The sequence below is a fragment of the Bos mutus genome, chromosome 1 (genome assembly GCF_027580195.1).
Source record: "Bos mutus isolate GX-2022 chromosome 1, NWIPB_WYAK_1.1, whole genome shotgun sequence".
Lineage (NCBI taxonomy): Eukaryota > Metazoa > Chordata > Mammalia > Artiodactyla > Bovidae > Bos > Bos mutus.
Window position 1 is genome coordinate 55,566,613 of NC_091617.1, and position 21,053 is coordinate 55,587,665.

The following is a 21,053-nucleotide window of genomic DNA, read 5'->3' on the forward strand; positions in this document are numbered from 1 at the left end:
CAGCAGTTTTCCAGCTGCTGTAGTTACTGTGATAGCATTTGTGAAGCTCTCAGTTCCTGATGCTCATCTCATTTTCTACCTTATGCCTTTGTTCTTTTATACATCGTTTTTCTCCTCAGAATGCCCTTGAACATCTATATATCCTGCTTACTGATGCTTACATACTAGCCCCTGTGGTCGTTTCAACTCCAGCATACCATGAAAAAAGATTTTTCATGGAGGAAGCCCATCTCAACCTGAGGGAAGCCTCCCTCGGTTTTAATGACCCCCTCCCCACTCCCCAGGGAGTTCTGCCTGTTGGGCCCAGCACCAGGAGGGAGGGAGGAGGCAAGGAGGGATGGTTTGGGGGAAGAGGAAGCCCGGTGTGACTGGGCCTGGAAAGCCGAGGACCCAGACAGGTATTTGCTCCTGACTAGTTAATATCATGGCACCTCTCACATTGTCATTGAAAATATGTATTCGTGATTTGGGCCTTCCTGGTGGCTCAGTGGTAAAGAATCCACCTACCAGTGCAGGAGAGCAGGGTTTTGGCCCTGGGTAAGAAAGATTCTCTGGAGAAAGAAATGGCAACCCACTCCAGTATTCTTGCCTGGAAAATCCCATGGACCGAGGAAGCTGGTGGGCTACTGTCCATGGGGTCACAAAAGAGCTGGACACGACTGAGAGACTAAACAGCAACAGCAACAACAGAATTTGTGATTTAGCTATAGACCACATCTTTGAAAACTCCCCACGAGGTCTGCCCTCTGCCAGGCCTCTCCTCAGCCCTGCTGGCCTAGGGTTCCCTCTTTCTCTCCCCTTCCTTTCTGGTCTCTCAGTCCCCCTCCCTTTCCTCTGCAGAACAGTTTAGGCCCTTCCAAGCTTCTGTCTCCAGATTTGCACACCCCCACCCGCTGCTTAGTACTGCTGCAAGTATGTCAAAAGCCATTAATACCAAAGATGAATCTTTTATTTGTGCCTCACAAACAAAAGATACCACAGTTATCAGGACTGCCCCGCTTAGAGGATAGCATGAACTGAAAATGACTTTTTTTTCTCTTATCACATGTTCATATTCAAAATAAAGAGTTTACTATGTGCTTTAAAGAGAGCACACGCTCTCTCTTTCTCCCTTTTTTTAAACATGTTGCCCATTTTGTAAGGAGTCTCTGGTGAAAACCTACATCAACTGGCATCAAATTTGTAGAGATTATCCCAGCGATTCTTTCACATCCCTTGTTGCCAGGTCACTTCAGCCACTGCTCTGATACCATGCCCCTCAACACAGCTCTCCCAGGAAGCCCATAATGGTGGTCAGGAGGCAGGAAGATGCCGGGGAGGAAGATGAGCTAGTGATAGCCTTCTCAAGAAGTGAGAGCCAAGTAGTGCTCCATCTGGAGTCTGGCTGTACCACGGCTCCCTGAAGGGCCAGAGAGGGGTCCCTCTGTGTTCTTTGTCACTGTGTGAGTCTGAGAGTGGACCCTGGCACTGAAGAAGTGAGCAGTTTCCAAGTGGCTATTCTTTGGAAACTTGACCTTGCTGATAAGCTCAATACAGAACTTGAGATATATGTTCCTAGTCATTTGTAAAACTAAGCAGTGGTCTCTCCAAACCTTAGAAGAATATCTAGAGCTCTTGATCAAATGATCCTAAGTGGGAATGTTTTTTATTATCTTAGTACTTTGGAAAAAAAATTTTTTAATTTCTTAAAAAGCACAGGTTATTTAAAATGCGAACACTTTTAGTGAAATAGTGTATTTGAGCACCCAAAGCTCATTTTTCGCACATTTTCAAAGAAATACTGTTGAAAAATTCTTAGAAATTATATGAAAATAGAATCTTCTGATCTCTATGTAAATCAAGGCATACAATCTTCTTATTTTCTCAGAAAAAAATTGGCCCTTTGAAATGAATTAAAACATCACCAGATTGTCTCCCAGAACTCTCCAAGATGGATGGACTGTATCAGGAAGAGGTGTTGTTCAGCCAGGCCTCTCATTTTCTGATCACAACTCCATTTGAGATCTGTTCTCTTTTCTTTTCCTCCTTAAGAGATGGGAGAACATTGCTTGTTTTCTTTGGCTTGAACACTTATCTTTTCTTTCTTTATAAAGCCTGGCTACTGCTCTCTTCTCTGCTGTTTGCACTGGTCATCACTGGATCTAGTTGAGTTTTTATTCCCACCCAGACTCCTGCTGCTTATCTGAATGATCTAGCTTCGTTCAGATACAGTGCAAGCAAGATTTTTGGTCTTTTGTGTTTGGGCACCTTTAATATCCTCTTGCTGTATTTTTTAGATGAGGAAGAGTCTTTGCAGCTAAGATATTATTCATTTTCCTGGAATAGTTTTTGGTATGTATTTTACATTAATTTAGAAAAATAAACTTGACATTCAGTACCATTTCAGGTCCACTGGGTAACTGTCAAAATGGCTGCACCTGTTTTCTTGCAAACTGGGCAAATTTGCAATTTGTTGACAGGGTGTAAACTAATAATCAGTGAAAGAATGTGAAATTACAAATCAAACAAAAGTTCAAACTGAGATGAAAATATGCAAGCCCTAATTGGCCACTCTGACGATACTTAACAGAAAAATCATGTCGATTCATTATATGCTTTAAGACCAGGCTTGCAATGGGCAAAATCAATTTTATTTTGACAGACATATTAATAGTATGATGAAGTCCTGATAAAAATTGGGAGTTTTGATGGCTCTTTTAAAAAATAAGCTCAGAATAGTAATTGTCTTTAAAAGAAATTTGCAGAATGATGATCATGTCTATTAGAAGCTCTTTATTGATATTAGTAAAAATATTTCTATGAAATAGTGGATTTCTCTCAACTCCTTTATATGTTTCCAAGTAAATGAAGCATGTTTTTTTTTTTCCTCCTGAATAAAAGTTTCTTCTGGGTTTTATTTCAGATGGGCCGTTTTAGTGTCAATATATACACAGAGACATGCACATAAATACTTTTGACACTGAGAGACCTTAGTTCCAAACCTCTGTAGATATCCCTACTATGAGGTTTTGCTATCTAAATGTTTGCCATAACAACTTATATAAGATGTATTTTACCTGGAATTCACTACCTGAATGAAAAAATCTCATAGTGAATTCACACGTGTGGCAGAGCAAAACATTCAAGTTGCAGGTGCATCCAGGCCAGGAGATGGAGAACGTGTCACATCCAGGGCCCAGATGCTCTTTCAATAGGCTCAGCTGCGCATTCGTGCTCTCAGCTTGCCGCATTACCAAGTGGAAATGTCTTCTAAGAAAGCCAAAAGCCTGTGAATAAAATCGGTGAACCCAAAAGGCCTGAAAAGCCTGTACGTGCAAAGAAAAAAAACGAAGTGATAAAACATGCTGAGAGAAGCGAACTGCACAAAGTGGCCATGGTCACGTCCCTAAAGACTATGCACTAATATTTTCAATATGTAAGAAAATTCAGGAAAAAGCTTCTGAAGAAAACTTCAGAAAAACTGGTGTTTGGTGTTCTAAATGCTTTCTATTATAGAAAGATTATTTATTCTTTATGTAAGTGTTTGAGTGTTTTTGTGATATTTATTAGAACTGATGAGCTTTCCAGGTGGCTCAGAGAATCCACCTGCAATGCAGGAAACGCAGTTTTGATCCATGGATCAGGAAGATCCCCTGAAGAAGGAAATGGCTACCCACTCCGGTATTCTTGCCTGGGACATCCCATGGACTGAGGAGCCTGATGCACTGCAGTCCATGGGGTCACAAAAGAATCTGATGCGACTTAGTGACTAAAACAAACAATTAGAACTGATAGGGTTTTTTTGGGTTTTTTTGATGGATTGGGAAAGTGTTACTGGTTTTTCCGTTTCCAGTTATGATTTATAGCTTTTCCAAAAATCTGCTGTCCAACAGGCTTTAAGCAATAGATTGAGTTTTTAATAGTATTTGTTTATTTGCTGCATTGGGTCCTAGCTGCGGCTCACGGCATCTTTTCACTGTGGCGCACAGGCTTAGTTGGCCTATGGCATGTGGATTCCTAGTTCCCCAACCAGGGACTGTACCCATGTCCTCTGTATTACAAGGCAGATTCTTAACCACTGGACCACCAGGGAAGTCCCTGGACTTGGTTTTTTTGTGTTTGTGTGTTTTTTTCTATAGAAATGAGGATGTTTAGCTCTATGATATTAAAAATAAAAAGTTCAAGAGGAACCTTGAAACTTTCTCTCTTATATTTTCAAGTTGTGTAGTCACTGAATTTATTTATTCTTGTTATTGACATAGGCACAAACTAGAGATTGTTTATAATTAACTTTTAGTGCCAATTTATACTTAGCCTGTATAATACTGTGATTTGAATTTATTTCTTCTGATGTTAATTCTGGATGTAACCTAAAATAAATCCCTTAAACTGAAAACTTCATTTTTATTAGTTAACTCCCACAGCAGATCCCTGAATATGAATATTTAATGAGATTTCACAACATTATTTAAAAACTAGAATTATTTGTTTCTCAGGTCATGTCTTTCAAGTAGAAGATAACATAAATTCCTTAATAATGAAATAATAATAATATGTTGGAACTCATTCTGTTGGCCAAGGATTCTTCTGAATGCTTACCTGATGTAATCACTTGGCACTTACCACAAACCACTGATATTGGTGCTGTTGTGCCCACTTGACAAGTGAAAAACAAGGTACAGCATTTCAGTGCCATAGCTAGTAAGCAGTGGAGCCATAGTCATGAATCTAGGCAGCCTGGCACCAGACCCTAGGCTCTTTATCACTGGGGGAACTTTTCATGTAGCCTATCCAGAGCTATAGTGATTCATCAAGTGAGGTCTCAGGACTCACCGTTGGTAAATCTCTTCTTCTTGAACCTGTATTTTGTACACTACAACTTGGTCCTTCAGGGCTGTGTAGGTGGAGAAATGACTTGGGAGATGCCTGGTGGGAATATTTAAAAGATAACTAGGAAAGAGAGAATTGAGTTGGTTCCTAACCCATCAGTGCTCTGGGGCAGGGAATGGGAAGAGGACCGTCCACTTCCAGCTCACCTTTTGAATGGTGCCCTGTGGGAAACAATCACTGGTGGCATAGCAGACATGCCACTTAAGGATAAAAGAGGTTCAGGGTCGGAGATCCAGCCCAGACAAGTCAGCTGTCCATGTGACTACTAGGGAGTTCTGTCTGGAGTGCTGTTTTTCAGCCTGGTTTTCTTTATAACCATGCTAACGAGAACTTTGGGCCATTTCTATTCCTGCCCAGCGCCCCCACCCCCCAAACAATGACATTTTAATTCCACAGATACACTGCACGGTACATCTGTTTGGGTATTCTCTTTATGCTTTACCCATAAAAAGAAGGGTTTTTCATCCCCCCAAAACCAATTTTTGCTTCCTTGGGGCAGTGTCACCCCCACTGGGAACATGTAGCCTAGAGGCACCAATACGTTGTGTGATTTGAGTAAACACTGGGTGAGAGAGTGGCCTTCAGTAAGCAGACCTGGAAGGGGCTCATGAGCTTCAAGGTTAAAGGGCTCCCCGAGGGCAGGGTAGTACCTAAGGTAGGTGAGAAGAAATTTTCTTGAATATATGAGATCATGTGTTCTTTGACCTGGGTCATCATCCCCACCTCCCCAGATGCCACCCAGAGGTATGTTAAAGAAGATTTTCTCTATTCCTCATTGTTCAGTTGCCAAGTCATGTTGGACTCTTTGCAACCCCATGGACTGCAGCACACCAGGTGTCCCTGTCTTTCACTATCTCCTGGAGTTTGCTCAAACTCATATCCACTGAGTCAGTGATGCCGGCCAACCATTTCATCCTCTTCCCCTTATTCTGCACTTACCTCTTGTTTCATCCTTCCCTCTCTGTTTTAAAGTGTAGTCACTACATAATTGAAAATGCCATTGTGTTGTTGATGGTATGTATCATTTCATGGTGGTGACTTGAATTGTTTGTTTTATTTAGAGACCGGCTTCCCAAGAAGCTTGCTTTACACTCTTTTTAATTAAGTTCAGAAAAATGGCTACTATTCCAGTTTGCCATAAATGGGTAATGAAAGTGCTTTAACTAAAAACTGTTGTGTGTTCACTTGAGATCTCCCAATTCCCAAATAACACCCCTTAGAAAGAGTCAAGCAGCAGTTGGTGTTCCAGATAAAGAGCAAACTGACTGTCCCCTGTCCTGACATAGCAGCTCATTTTCTGCTCCCTGGTCCCTAAGTCACTTGAGTCATGTCAACTCTGAGACCATATGGGCTATAGCCTGCCAGGCTCCTCCGTCCATGGGATTCTCCAGGCAAGAATACTGGAGTGGGTTGCCATGCCCTCCTCTAGGGGATCTTCCCGACCCAGGGATCAAACCTGTGTCTCTTGTCTCCTGCATTGGCAGGTGGGTTCTTTATCACTTAGTTACCACCTAGAAACCCCAATGCAGTGTAGGAGGAAATACCTAACATAGGATAAATGTCCTGCTAACCTTTTCGTGTTCAAATATCTCTTTCCTTGTGATTTTGCTGCTTCAGTAACTTTATTCTGGATTCAGTAACCCAGTACACATATAAAATGCCCTAATTAAACTTAAATATCCTTATATAATGACTTACTAGAAGGCATGATAAAGAAGTAAGATGCCCCAATATTTTTCTTTTCTTGCAAACAAGCTGTGATTTTTCAACTGGCCAAAGGGCTTGGAGGCATTCCTAGAACAAAAAGGTTGGTGAAGAGAGCTGCTCCTCAGACATGGGAAAGGCAGTCCACCAGATTATCATCTGAAGATTTGAAAGTACTGGAAGACCAACCAGAGAAACTGATCCCAAGAAGTCCGAGAGCTTGTTGGCAAAGGATAATCTTACATTTATAAGCAGGGGTGCCAAGCCTGGGAAGACAGAATCACCAGGGGAGCTTTTCATATTTTTCCTTCTCAACTCCCACCCCAGAGAGATTTTTTGACTTTATAGGTCTTGACTGGGATCTTGGCACTTGTGTTTCCTAAAAGCTCCCCCAGGGGATTCTGATGTGCATTCAAGGTTGAGAATCACTACTTTAGATTACAGAGTGCTTTCACATACATTATTCAGGGTTTTGTATACATAAAGAGAGGAAGTAGAAACATTTTAATGCTTTTTTATTGTATAAGGAAACAGGAAGGGACAAGAGTAGTAACTGGAAATGAAAAGCTTACAGAAAAATGTTTCCAAAAATTGGAGGAAAATGCCTTCAGCTGTGTAGGGCTAAAATTAGGGATGATATCAATCCATGGAGTGTAGAACATTAGGGAAAGCCCTGTTTGTTCTTATTTCCTGCTCTGTTGGAATATTCTTAGGATGACAAAAATTCCCTTCACAGAGAAGTTTAAAGATAGTTATCCAGTATTTAATGACTATTATTTTCTAAAACCTTATTTAGTCTACTGTATAAATGATAAATATTAGAGAAGTGAAATGTTTGTTGTTAGACAAAAAGTTTGTTAGAAAATATCATGTTACTATTTCCATGTGCATTTGGGGGCTGTGCATATGATTGGTATGTATAGACAGACAACGTGCCTTCACAGTGATCCTTGCAGCTTTCAGATGGTTATAATTAATAATTCTCCAGATAAAAGTGGCAAGTAACAATTTGGTTGTAGCCAGCCAAAGGACGATATAGAGCCTACTCTGGGCTCTCAGCTTAGAGGAAATAGAAGTCAAGTCACAATGAGGAAGAAGAAAAGTAAGTTGTGATCAGAAAGTAGGATATTGTGTTTTGAGATTTTAAAAGTGGGCAATGACAGAGCTTAGGCAGTGACCCAGAGGGCGAGTGACAGCTACTGTCAACAAGGTAGAGGCTAAGCTGTTATCTCCACATCAGCCAACAAGGTGGAGAGGAACAGTGCTTCAGGTGCAGGAAAGAAAATCTTCCAGACCCTAAGTATTTAAGATAAGGAATTCAGTTGATCACCCCTTTTTCCCTCTAGTTTCCAAGTAACAGAGCATGACTAATAATAACAGTAACAATAGTTCAGCACTTGGTATGTATCAGCATTGTTCCAGGCACTTTGCATGCATTCCAACATTCACAACAATTTTTGTGACAATCGATATGATCATGCCCATTTTACAGACGAAGAAACTGTATAGGGTAAGCAGCTTACCTGATATGCATTTTAAACACTGGTGGACAGAATTGGGATGAGAGAATACTTTATGAAAGCTATCAGCAAAGTGAGTGCATAGAGTCCGAGGAAGGGCCTGGTGAGATATGAGGCCGGAATAATGCATTGGAACTTTGTTGAGGAGAGCCCTAAACACCAGTGACCAGAGTTTGAACCTGATCTGTGGGTAACAGGGAAATGATGTAATCAGCACTATTATCTTGAGATGATCAACTTTTAAATTTGAACAAATTAGGCTGGTCTCAAAGGATAAGTCAAGGCTCTGTTGATCCTGCTTATAAGACAGGTAGTGAGGTGGGTGGCAGGTGAAGGTTAAAGGAAGAGACATGTTTGATGTCTTTTTTAGAAGTCAGATACTAAGATTGGGTAACTGGTTGGTTGCAGGGAGTGAGGAAGAGGGAAGAATTTAATTAGAATCCAAAATTTCAAGTCTGAGTAACTGAGTGAACTATTGACCGATTTAGCAGAGGCATTCTGTGGGGATCAGAGGGGCCACATGAGTGGCTGGCTTTATGGAGCACATGGAGAATCTGTCATTTGTTGTGCCTACACCTGCAAGGCAGGTGAAGCCAAAGACCACAGCAGAAGCTGGACACATAAATTTGGAACTTTAGAAGAGTCTGTGCTAGAAATGAAACTTTTGGTGTCATCTGCATAATGGTGCTGTGATTAGAAACTTGGAAAGTAGATTAAATCACTGAGGGTGGGAAAAGGAAGGAATAAAAATGCCTGGAAACTTTAAACTGGGAGACAATCAGGAGGGAGAAGAGCCAGCAAAGGAGGCCAAAGGAGAGCAGTCAGAGAAGGACAGGCACTCCTCAAGGTGTGCATCGTGCATCATAAGGGAATGGAAAGTGAAAGTGAAAGACACTCAGTCGTGTCCGGCTCTTTGCAACCCCATGGACTGTACAGTCCATGGAATTCTCCCGGCCAGAATACTGGAGCAGGTAGCCTTTCCCTTCTCCAGGGGATCTTACCAACCCAGGGAGCAAACCCAGGTTTCCCGTATTGCAGGCAGATTCTCTACCAGCTGAGAGCCACAAGGGAAGCCCAATACTATATACAAAAATGTAAGAAGGTTCTAGAAAAGAGCTGATTTAGCAGGGCCTCACAGAGGCCAGGAAGAATAAAGCCATTTGGAGTTATCAGTTCCAAGGATATAAGGATGAAGGGTAGCAACACAAGGGTAGGAGGTCGCTTCCAACTGGAAGGAGAGTTGATCAGGGAGACAAAGGTCACAGCACTGGCCTCTGTTTCAAGAATTCAACAGCTAAGAAAAAAGAGGACAGTCACTTGAAGGGGTGAGACATGGAAAGTGATTTGTTTTTTTCTTAAGGTAAAGAAGACCACTTAAATCTATTGTAGTCAGAGATTTAAAAAAAACAAAATGCCCTGGAGAGGGTGAATGAAGATGCACAGGTACTTTCAGGTGGTAGCAGCAAAACCCTTCCTGTGACAGAAATGGCAACAGAATGAAGTTCTAAACTATTTCCTAACCTTGTCACAAAATAAGCCAGGACTCATGGAGCCATGATCCTGACCAAGTCCACACAGCAGTTGTCTTCGAGAACAAGGCGATGAGGTAGGGGTGCCAGTGGCTGCGGGGTGTCACTTCTCTGGGGGAAATGTGTGAATTTAATCCATATATCCCAGGGCAGAGGGAGAGAAACAGTCCTAAAGACAGTCTTGAAACTTTTTTTTTTTTTGGCTGTGCTGGGTCTTTGTCGCTGCTCAGGCTTTCTCTGGTTACAGCAAGCAGGGGCCACGCTCTAGTCGTGCTGCACGGCTTCTCACTGCAGTGGCTTCTCTTGTGGAGCACAGGCTCAGGATGAGCAGGTTCAGTAGTTGCCCTGAGACATGTGGCGTCTGCCTGAACTAGGTATGGAACTCGTATCCCCTGCATTGGCAGTTGGATTCTTAACTACCAGTTAATTCCCTGGATGACCAGGGAAGCCCCAAGACAGTCTAAAGAGTAAAATGTCTTCTTTCAAGGAATAGGGAGAAGAGGAAACTTGGATAATAAATCTGGGGTGGAACATATTAAGATTTTCCTTTTGTAAGTACTCTTTGCATGATGTAACCTTGTAAATATTCTGTGTGAAGTGTGGGGTATTTTTACCTGGATTTTCAAAAAAGAGAGAGTTAAGTGCACTCAAGTGTCTGGATGTTATTGTTCTCACTCTATGTGAGTGAACTCAACAACCTCCTGGGAAAAAATTAGGTAGAAAGGCAAAAATATTGACAGTGGTTAACAGGTGAGTGTTGGCTTTGACTGCTGGAGGCCTCGGAAGGACAAACGCTATCAAACAGTCAGCGAACAACCTGCTGCCTTGTCCTGTTCCTTCCTGTCCAGGGGATGGCAGTGGGCAATGCTAGGCAGCTAGAATAGAAAAGGGAGCAAAAGGTTGCAGAGAGACTCCGAGTTCCCAGGAGATGTGCATGCCCTTCCTCTTTTGCAGGATGCGCTGGTGCCCAGTGTGTCCCCATGTATTCAGAAATGGTCCCTGGGGCCCCACGGCTGTCACACTGCTGCATAGTCCTCAGACACGGAGAAAACCCCGGAGGTTGTTAGCACATCTCCCTCTGGGCATGAAACTGGGCTCAGCACCAGCCAGAGAATATCAGCAGGGATTTGCTTTTCTCCATGCTTGGATAATGGCTATTCCCTGATACCCAGGGAAGAATTAAGTACAATACATAACTCATACTATATTACACACTCAATCCCAAACAGCTGGGCTGCTGATAAAATCTAAAAAGAAGAGAGAACTGGTTGTCCTCCATCTATACATAATGTATTCATAATAAATCTCTCAGTGAAGAGGTATAAAGAGCTCCTATTTCTGCTGCAGCCCAGGGAAGCAGAGCATTCGGCAAGTTTCCAGTGAGTCTCATTAGCAGAGACAACCAGTGTGGGAACTCCAGAGGGACTCGCTCCACATTTCTATTAGTAACAGCCATTTTTTACCTAAAACATGCTAGTAATTTCCTTGCTCACAAAATTCACTTTGCCTGAGGATTGATAACTATGCTTTTTCTTAATAGTTACTGAATACCCTTCATGTTCTAGAGACTACATAACAATAAAGCATCGCTTGTCACATTTTTTTTGTTGTTTTTTGGGTTTATTTCTAAAAAGATGAAACAGTAAAAACCATTCCCAGAATGATTTATTTTCAAGAAAATGGAAATAATAAAACATAAAACAGTAGAGTTGTATAAAATCCTACATTATGTATGAAATACCTACTCTAAAACTTACTGAAAAGTATAACTGGTGACAGTCAAGAGTATTCTATATGAATATAAGAATTTTGATTCTGGTGTGAGTCGTAGTGATTAAGGACAAGATTGGCAGAACACAACACTTTTCTCTTAGATTTTGTTTGCCAAGTGCAGCACCCTGTGAGGAGACCCCTGGGGTCAGAGCCACTCACCAAGCCAACCAAATAAAAATGGTTGACACCAGATAGAAACTGATGACAAAATGGAAGATATTTGTTAAAGATAATTTTTACTTAAATTACTACTGAAATATTTTCTCACTGTAGTTAGAAAAGTGTCTCTCATGGTCATTTAGACTTTATAACAGTAAGATCATCTCAGTGTCTAGGAGGATCCTTACCTTCTTTAAGGAAGAGAAATACAACATGCATTTGATCATTTAATAATTGGCTTATTAAGAGATGATTTCAGAAAAAGGGGCATATAACTAACCAAGGCTCTTCAGAATGTTTATATGATCTGTTAAGAAATCATTCCCACTGACTTATTTTTACAATATGAAAATAGTATATACAAAATTGTAAGAAGGCAGTTTAAAAAATAATTCTGCCTTTCTTAGAATTTAAATGCCTGTCCCAGCATTACTGAGATAGACACAGAGTTGTCTTATCTTTTCTTTCAATGCCTGCTTGAATAAAGCATTGAATAATGTGCCACCATTAAACATTCTTCTATGAGGTACGCTTAAGCAAACTCTAGTTTGTCTCTATTAGGAATATTCTTCAGAAGAAATCTTTATTTTTCCAAACATTAGTTTAGTTCTTCAGAATAGATTTCCTATTGAAAATGAATTTTCTGAAATGAAATTACTAGATTAAATGGTGTGAATATTTTAAAGCTCTTCTCAAACATTTTTCTAAGTAACTTTCCAAAAAGGTATTTATTAATTTACCTTATACCAGCAATGTATGAAATTATCATTTTACTCCTGGCTGAAAAGTGAAAAGTAGAAGTTGCTCAGTCATGTCCGACTCTTTGCTACCCTGTGGACTCTATACAGTCCATGGAATTCTCCAGGCCAGAATACTGGAGTGGGTAGCCTTTCCCTTCTCCAGGGGATCTTCCCAACCCAGGGATCAAACCGTGATCTCCCACATTGCAGGCAGATTCTTTACCAACTGAGCTATGAACAAGCTGCTAATAAGACTACATTAACTTTATTTGTGTTTATTTCATCCCTTGCAAGCTTGAAAATTTTTGCAACTATTTGTTCACAGTATTCTGTGTGTGTGTACTTCTTTTTTAATTCTTATCTTTTCGGATTATCTGTCCGAGCTCAGTCTCAACTGCTCACCTCCCCTTTGTTGCTTTGTGTAGGCTCCCATGATTCATTCAGCTACTGGGTAGATGAAAAGTCCCCAGTGGGGCCTGACCAAACCCCAGCGATCAAACGCCTTGCCAGGATCTCGTTCGTGAAGAAGGTCATGAAGAAATGGTCTGTGACTCAGAACCTGACATTCCGAGAACAGCTGGATGCCGGGATCCGTTACTTTGACCTGCGTGTGTCTTCCAAGCCAGGGGACGCCGACCAGGAAATCTACTTCATTCATGGGCTTTTTGGCATCAAGGTCTGGGATGGACTGATGGAGATCAACTCATTCCTCACACAGCACCCCCAAGAGATTGTCTTCCTGGATTTCAACCACTTCTACGCCATGGATGAGGCCCATCACAAACGCCTGATTCTCCGGATCCAGGAGGCCTTTGGAAGCAAGTTGTGCTCAGCCTGCAGTGTGGAGAGCATGACGCTGCGGAGGCTGTGGGAGAAGAAGTGCCAGGTAGGAGGGAACAGAGAGAAACTTCCAAGGGCAAGAACGGAACTCTTCCTGCTTTTTCAGGGTCACCAGCTCTAAGACATCTCATTCCAGGGCCCTTGGGGTAGAAGGTGTAGAGTGTTTGTGATAATAAAAATCTGGTTCCTGGGCTCTCAGATGGCTCCAAGGGCTCCCCTGGGTACCACTGAACCGGGATTGCTAAGCTGCTAAGTCATTTCAGTTGTGTCCGACTCTGTGCGACCCCATAGATGGGGTCGCACCAGGCTCCGCCATACCTGGGATTCTCCAGGCAAGAACACTGGAGTGGGTTGCCATTTCCTTCTCCAGAACCGGGATTGATACCTGCCAAATATTTACTACATGTTTGGCAACTGGTTGAGCATCTAAGTAGACTTTGAATGACCTGGCCAGAACCAGCCCAAGGCAGAGTTGTGAAATAAGACCAGTTGGCCATTACCATTTTTCTATCTCCCATCCAGTCTGTTTAACCCTCCTTGTTCCCCTTAGGGATAATCTGTTCCATTGAGCCTTCAACTCAATGTCAGATCATCCCTGACATATGTTAATCGATAAGTAGAAGCGTCAGCTGACAAAGGCACAGGAAGTGATTCATCTCAGAGGTGTTAACATTTTTAAAGGCATTTGGGTCAGTGGGGGATACAGAGTTAAGGAAGGAAAAGCCCATGAAGGGATCAAGTCTGGAAGAGCACCCCCAAGTTGAGAAGAGACCCAAACTTAGACCCATGATGCAGAAACTCAGGAAAAGGAGTGTGAGCCTCAGATAAATTCTTCTCTGGTCTCAGAGGATGGTGATGGTGGGAGAGGAGAGCTTTAGGAATGGTCAGGCTCCGATATAGACTCTTTAAAAAGGAAGAAAAAAAAAGACCTTTCTTTCATTCCCAGTTGCTTCCTTACTCATAGATGCATTAACCAAAACATCTTCAAGATGCAGTTATTTTTGAAATGAGAGAAGAGCTTTTAATTAAAAATCAATTTAAGATTACTCATTTGCAAATATATGTTGAACACCAAGTATGTGCCAAGCTCCAAACTAAAGCACTTGGGTTAAATCAGTAAATAAAACAAAGATCCTTGCCCTGGTGGAGATTTCATTCAGGTGGAGGGAGATAGATCATAGGTAATAAATATGATAAATACAGCATATAAAATGTTAGAAAGTCATGGGAGCAATGGAAAAAGAAAGGCAAGCAGCAGAAGGGAAAACCAGGGTTCTGTGGGTTGGAGGATCAGTCACAGTTTTAAATAGTTTGATCAGAGTAGCCCTTGTTGAAAAAATGGCATTTGAGGGAGTTAATCTACTGGGGGAAGAGCTTTCCCAGCAGAGGAACCAACCAGAGCAGAGCCCCAAAGCAGGAAGGTGCCCAGCATTGTTGAGGAAAAGCACGAGCTGTGGGGCTGGAAAGCAGAGCAGCAGAGGAAGGCAGAGAGATGGTAGGGGATCGTAGGGGCCTGGTAAGGACTTGGCTTTTACTCTGAGTGGGGAAGGTTCTGGGAGGGTTCCAAGCCCAGGGTCCTATGGCCTGACTTAGGTTTTGATGGCATCCCTCTGGTTACTGAGAAGAGACTTGGAGTAGAGACAGAAGGAAAGTATGGAAACCAGTGAGGAGAATCTCAGTGGAAAGTGGTCAGATTTTGAACCCAGGAGAAGTTAGAGCTAATAGGGTTTCCTCATTGTTGGGACCATGAGGATTCAAGGATGACTCCCAGACTTGGCCTAAGGAGCAAGAAACACTGGATTGCACTGTGCACCCCTAAATGGCTCTACAAATACTAAAGAGTTAACTCTCAGATCAGATCAGATCAGATCAGTCGCTCAGTCGTGTCCGACTCTTTGTGACCCCATGAATTGCAGCACGCCAGGCCTCCTTGTCCATCACCAACTCCCAGAGTTCACTCAGACTCATGTCCATCAAGTCAATGATGCCATCCAGCCATCTCATCCTCTGTCGTCCCCTTCTCCTCCTGCCCCCAATCCCTCCCAGCATCAGAGCCTTTTCCAATGAGTCAACTCTTCGCATGAGGTGGCCAAAGTACTGGAGTTTCAGCTTTAGCATCATTCCTTCCAAAGAAATCCCAGGGCTGATCTCCTTTAGAATGGACTGGTTGGATCTCCTTGCAGTCCAAGGGACTCTCAAGAGTCTTCTCCAACACCACACTTCAAAAGCATCAATTCTTCAGCACTCAGCCTTCTTCACAGTCCAACTCTCACATCCATACATGACCACAGGAAAAACCATAGCCTTGACGAGATGGACCTTTGTCGGCAAAGTAATGTCTCTGCTTTTGAATATGCTGTCTAGGTTGGTCATAATTTTCCTTCCAAGGAGTAAGCGTCTTTTAATTTCATGGCTGCAGTCACCATCTGTAGTGATTTTGGAGCCCAGAAAAATAAAGTCTGCCACTGTTTCCACTGTTTCCCCATCTATTTCCCACGAAGTGATGGGACCGGATGCCATGATCTTCGTTTTCTGAATGTTGAGCTTTAAGCCAACTTTTTCATTCTCCACTTTCACCTTCATCAAGTGGCTTTTGAGTTCTTCTTCACTTTCTGCCATAAGGGTGGTGTCATCTGCATATCTGAGGTTATTGATATTTCTCCCAGCAGTCTTAATTCCAGCTTGTGTTTCTTCCAGTCCAGCGTTTCTCATGATGTACTCTGCATAAGTTAAATAAACAGGGTGACAATATACAGCCTTGATGAACTCCTTTTCCTGTTTGGAACCAGTCTGTTGTTCCATGTCCAGTTCTAACTGTTGCTTCCTGATCTGCATACAAATTTCTCAAGAGGCAGATCAGGTGGTCTGGTATTCCCATCTCTTGAAGAATTTTCCACAGTTTATTGTGATCCACACAGTCAAAGGCTTTGGCATAGTCAATAAAGCAGAAATAGATGTTTTCCTGGAACTCTCTTGCTTTTTCCATGATCCAGCGGATGTTGGCAATTTGATCTCTGGTTCCTCTGCCTTTTCTAAAACCAGCTTGAACATATGGAAGTTCATGGTTCACGTATTGCTGAAGTCTGGCTTGGAGAATTTTGAGCATTACTTTACTAGCATGTGAGATGAGTGCAATTGTGCGGTAGTTTGAGCATTCTTTGGCAGTGCCTTTCTTTGGGATTGGAATGAAAACTGACCTTTTCCAGTCCTGTGGCCACTGCTGAGTTTTCCAAATATGCTGGCATATTGAGTGCAGCACTTTCACAGCATCATCTTTCAGGATTTGGAATAGCTCAACTGGAATTCCATCACCTCCACTAGCTTTGTTCATAGTGATGCTTTCTAAGGCCCACTTGACTTCACATTCTAGGATGTCTGGCATGTCCAAGTTAACTCTCAGTGTCTGTTAAAGTTATCTAAGCTATTTTTCTTCACTAAAACTTTCATAAGTGATATTTTGCCAAACATTTACTACACCTCTCCCCTAAACATAAGTTTATATCTGTTTGGACTCACAAGCCTAATTTGGAGAAACTTTTCCCCAGTGGAATCTCTCTCTTACAACATTAAATAATACTAGTAACAAGAACAATACTAACATTCATGGGACTTTTACAGTGTGCTAAGTACAGGGATTAACTCATTAAATTCTCTCAACAGCACTAGGACATAGGTTGTCATTTTTATCCTCACTTTACAGATTTGAAAACTGAGGCTTTCCCAGTAGAACATTCTTGGTGAGTGGCAAGGCTGTCTCAGTCACAGACTGTCAGCTCCCCAGAGTTCCCACAGTTCTCAATGCTTTCCCAGGGCTGTTCACACATTTGGTGATTTTCACAACCAGAGTCATAGATTATGCTAACAAAAACACTTTGGCTTTATTTATAAGCCTCTATTATCATAGGTTTTCAGAGGGTTTGCTGAATGGGAGACAGGGAAGATCTGTGAATGGGCCTTTGAATATGAGGGTTTGGGTAAGGTTAAATTTTGAGCTAAGTTGGTAAACAGGTTATAATTTTATAATTTTGTACACTGGCTGCCATATTGCATACTAGATCATTTAGAAATTTGCAGAGAAACAGGTAATTTCAGGAGTAACAAATCATTCTGGCAGTGAATTTCTAGCAGAGAGTAAAGCTCTGATATAGTTTTAAGAGTGGGTTAATCAATATCATGGTAATCCAAGCCTATGCTCCAACCAGTAACACTGAAGAAGCTGAAGTTGAACGGTTCTATGAAGACCTACAAGACCTTTTAGAACTAACACCCCAAAAAGATGTCCTTTTCATTATAGGGGACTGGAATGCAAAAGGAGGAAGTCAAGAGACACCTGGAGTAACAGGCAAATTTGACCTTGGAGTACGGAATGAATCAGGGCAAAGGTAATAGAGTTTTGCCAAGAGAACGCACTGGTCATAGCAAACACCCTCTTCCAACAACACATGAGAAGAATCTACACATGGACATCACCAGATGGTCAACACTGAAATCAGATTGATTATATTCTTTGCAGCCAAAGATGGAGAAGCTCTATACAGTCAGCAAAAATAAGACCGGGAGCTGACTATTGCTCAGATCATGAGCTCCTTATTGCCAAATTCAGACAAAAATTGAAGAAAGTAGGGAAAACCACTACACCATTCAAGTATGACCTAAATCAAATCCCTTATGATTATACAGTGGAAGTGAGAAATAGATTTAAGGGACTAGATCTGATAGACAGAGTGCCTGATGAACTATGGACAGAGGTTCGTGACATTGTACAGGAGACAGGGATCAAGACCATCCCCATGGAAAAGAAATGCAAAAAAGCAAAATGGCTGTCTGAGGAGGCCTTACAAATAGCTGTGAAAAGAAGAGAAGCGAAAAGCAAAGGAGAAAAGGAAAGATATAAGCACCTGAATGCAGAGTTCCAAAGAATAGCAAGGAGAGATAAGAAAGCCTTCCTTAGTGATCAATGCAAAGAAATAGAGGAAAACAACAGAATGGGAAAGACTAGAGATCTCTTCAAGAAAATTAGAGATACCAAGGGAAGATTTCATGCAAAGATGGGCAATAAAGGACAGAAATGGTATGGACCTAACAGAAGAAGAAGATATTAAGAAAAGATGGCAAGAATACACAGAAGGACTGTTCAAAAAAGAGCTTCATGACCCAGATAATCACGATGGTTTGATCACTCACCTAGAGCCAGACATCCTGGAATGTGAAGTCAAGTGGGCCTTAGAAGCATCACTAGGAGCAAAGCGAGTGGAGGTGATGGAATTCCAGTTGAGCTATTCCAAATCCTGAAAGATGATGCTGTGAAAGTGCTACACTCAATATGCCAGCAAATTAGAAAAACTCAGCAGTGGCCACAGGACTGGAAAAGGTCAGTTTTCATTCCAATCCCAAAGAAAGGCAATGCCAAAGAATGCTCAAACTACCACACAATTGCACTCATCTCACACGCCAGCAAAGTAATGCTCAAAATTCTCCAAGCCAGGCTTCAATAGTACGTGAACCACGAACTTCCAGATGTTCAAGCTGGTTTTAGAAAAGGCAGAGGAACCAGAGATCAAATTGCCAACATCTGCTGGATCATAGAAAAAGCAAGAGAGTTCCAGGAAAACATCTATTTCTGCTTTATTGACTATGCCAAAGCCTTTGACTGTGTGGATCACAATAAACTGTGGAAAATTCTTCAAGAGATGGGAATACCAGACCACCTGACCTGCCTCTTGAGAAACCTGTATGCAGATCTGGAAGCAACATTTAGAACTGGACATGGAACAACAGACTGGTTCCAAATAGGAAAAGGAGTACGTCAAGGCTGTATATTGTCACCCTGCTTATTTAACTTCTATGCAGAGTACATCATGAGAAACGCTGAGCTGGAAGAAGCACAAGCTGGATTCAAGATTGCTGGGAGAAATATCAATAACCTCAGATATGCAGATGACACCACCCTTATGGCAGAAAGTGAAGAGGAACTCAAAAGCCTCTTGATAAAAGTGAAAGATGAGAGTGAAAATGTTGGCTTAAAGCTCAACATTCAGAAAATGAAGATCATGGCATCTGGTCCCATCACTTCATGGGAAATAGATGGGGAAACAGTGGAAACAGTGTCAGACTTTATTTTTCTGGGCTCCAAAGTCACTGCAGATGGTGACTGCAGCCATGAAATTAAAAGACGCTTACTCCTTGGAAGGAAAGTTATGACCATCCTAGATAGCATATTCAAAAGCAGAGACCTTACTTTGCCAATAAAGGTCCATCTAGTCAAGGCTGTGGTTTTTCCAGTCATGTATGGATGTGAGAGTTGGACTGTGAAGAAAGCTGAGTGCCAAAAAATTGATGCTTTTGAAGTGTGGTGTTGGAGAAGACTCTTGAGAGTCCCTTGGACTGCAAGGAGATCCAACCAGTCCATCCTAAAGGAGATCAGTCCTGGGTGTTCATTGGAAGGACTGATGCTAAAGCTGAAACTCCAATACTTTGGCCACCTCATGCGAAGAGTTGACTCATTGGAAAAGACCCTGATGCTGGGAGGGATTGGGGGCAGGAGGAGAAGGGGATGACAGAGGATGAGATGGCTAGATGGCATCACCGACTCGATGGACATGAGTTTGAGTAGACTCCGGGAGTTCGTGATGGACAGGGAGGCCTGGCGTGCTGCGATTCTTGGGGTCACAAAGAGTCGGACATGACTGAGCGACTGAACTGAACTGAATCTATATCATTCAACAACCAACACCCCTAAAATTATGATGGAAAGAGACTGTGATGACATGTCAGAAAAAGGTCTCATGTCATCAATTTGAATTTCAGGGCTTCCTTTGTTCCACTTTCTTTCCCAAAGGTTTCCCTGCCATGCCTCTTAAAAGCTGAACAAAGAGATCTCCAGCAGAGCCTCAGTTACCTCCCCACTGTTGGAGCACGCCACGCTGGCGGTTAAACTTTATTCATTATGTAGTGAGCTGCCTTGCATGTAACCCCCAGAGTATTTTATTACCATAATTTAATGGCAAGAAGTGTACAACCATTCAGTCACATTTCATTTACTCCATATGCAATTACATCCCAGCTCACAGGTTTGTGCCGGTACATTAGTGGCTATGGGTTTTGAAGGTACAGTGAATGAGAAGATTTCATCTACAATTTGGCAGTATTAGAATCTTAATGAGAAGGTAAGAAGAATATGTGACACTAGTAAAATATAAGACAACTGATATACAATTACGAGACGAAACTGCCTCAAATGTACTGTATGAAGAAACGCGTTTGTAAGCCATCAGTTGAAAAATAGTATATAGTCTAAACCTACATCCTGGGGCCCTTGGAAAAGAATGATCAAAATAAGAAGAGGTCAATTAAAGAATAATTCTATACAGGAAATGAGATTTTAAATCTGAGTCTCAGGAGAAAACTGGCACATAAATTGCTGAGCTGGAGGGAAGAATATCTCAGATGGGAAATACAGCAGAGTGAGGTTGGGAGTCTGATGCCAAACACAGGCCCCGGGCAAGCTGCTGCCCCTAAAATTCTGTAAAAGGAGTCCTGGTGTGCTAGGCCAACCCCCTACTGTAAACAGAAATTACCCCTCTAACCTTCAGGATCAGATTACTCAAGAGGCTCCTGAGGAAAGGCATAAAGCCCCTTTTGTAGAATGTGTCTTTTTTGCACATTCTCCAAGGCAGAGTGAAGAACGGCACTGTCCTTTCAACCCCTGACCCTCTGCCCAGGGGCCAGGAGCACAGGAAGTGGTCTGATGGGCCCTGTTGAAGGATCATGCAGCCTTCCGCCTCTCTTCTCACTGTCCATTTCACAGCCAGCTCTTCACCCTTATGGATGTTGGAGACCCTGGCCTTCCAAACAAGCCATTTACAATGCCAGCAGGAAATCCTCCCCAATCTCCCAGGCAATCTTCTTACGATGAGCCT

The 21,053-nt window shown here is 42.2% G+C and overlaps 1 protein-coding gene across 2 annotated transcripts in view; it reads left to right on the forward strand.

Annotated features, from left to right (window-relative positions):
- The window catches only part of PLCXD2 (phosphatidylinositol specific phospholipase C X domain containing 2), a 56,880-nt gene that overhangs the window by 21,940 nt on the left and 13,887 nt on the right, over positions 1–21,053 (forward strand). For both annotated transcript variants that reach the window (XR_011463926.1, XM_005902226.2), the window contains exon 2: positions 12,720–13,180. Coding sequence is in view for 1 of the 2 variants with exons in the window: in XM_005902226.2 (XP_005902288.1) it covers positions 12,720–13,180 (461 nt within the window). In the remaining variant the exon portion in view is untranslated. The remainder of the gene's footprint in view (positions 1–12,719; positions 13,181–21,053) is intronic.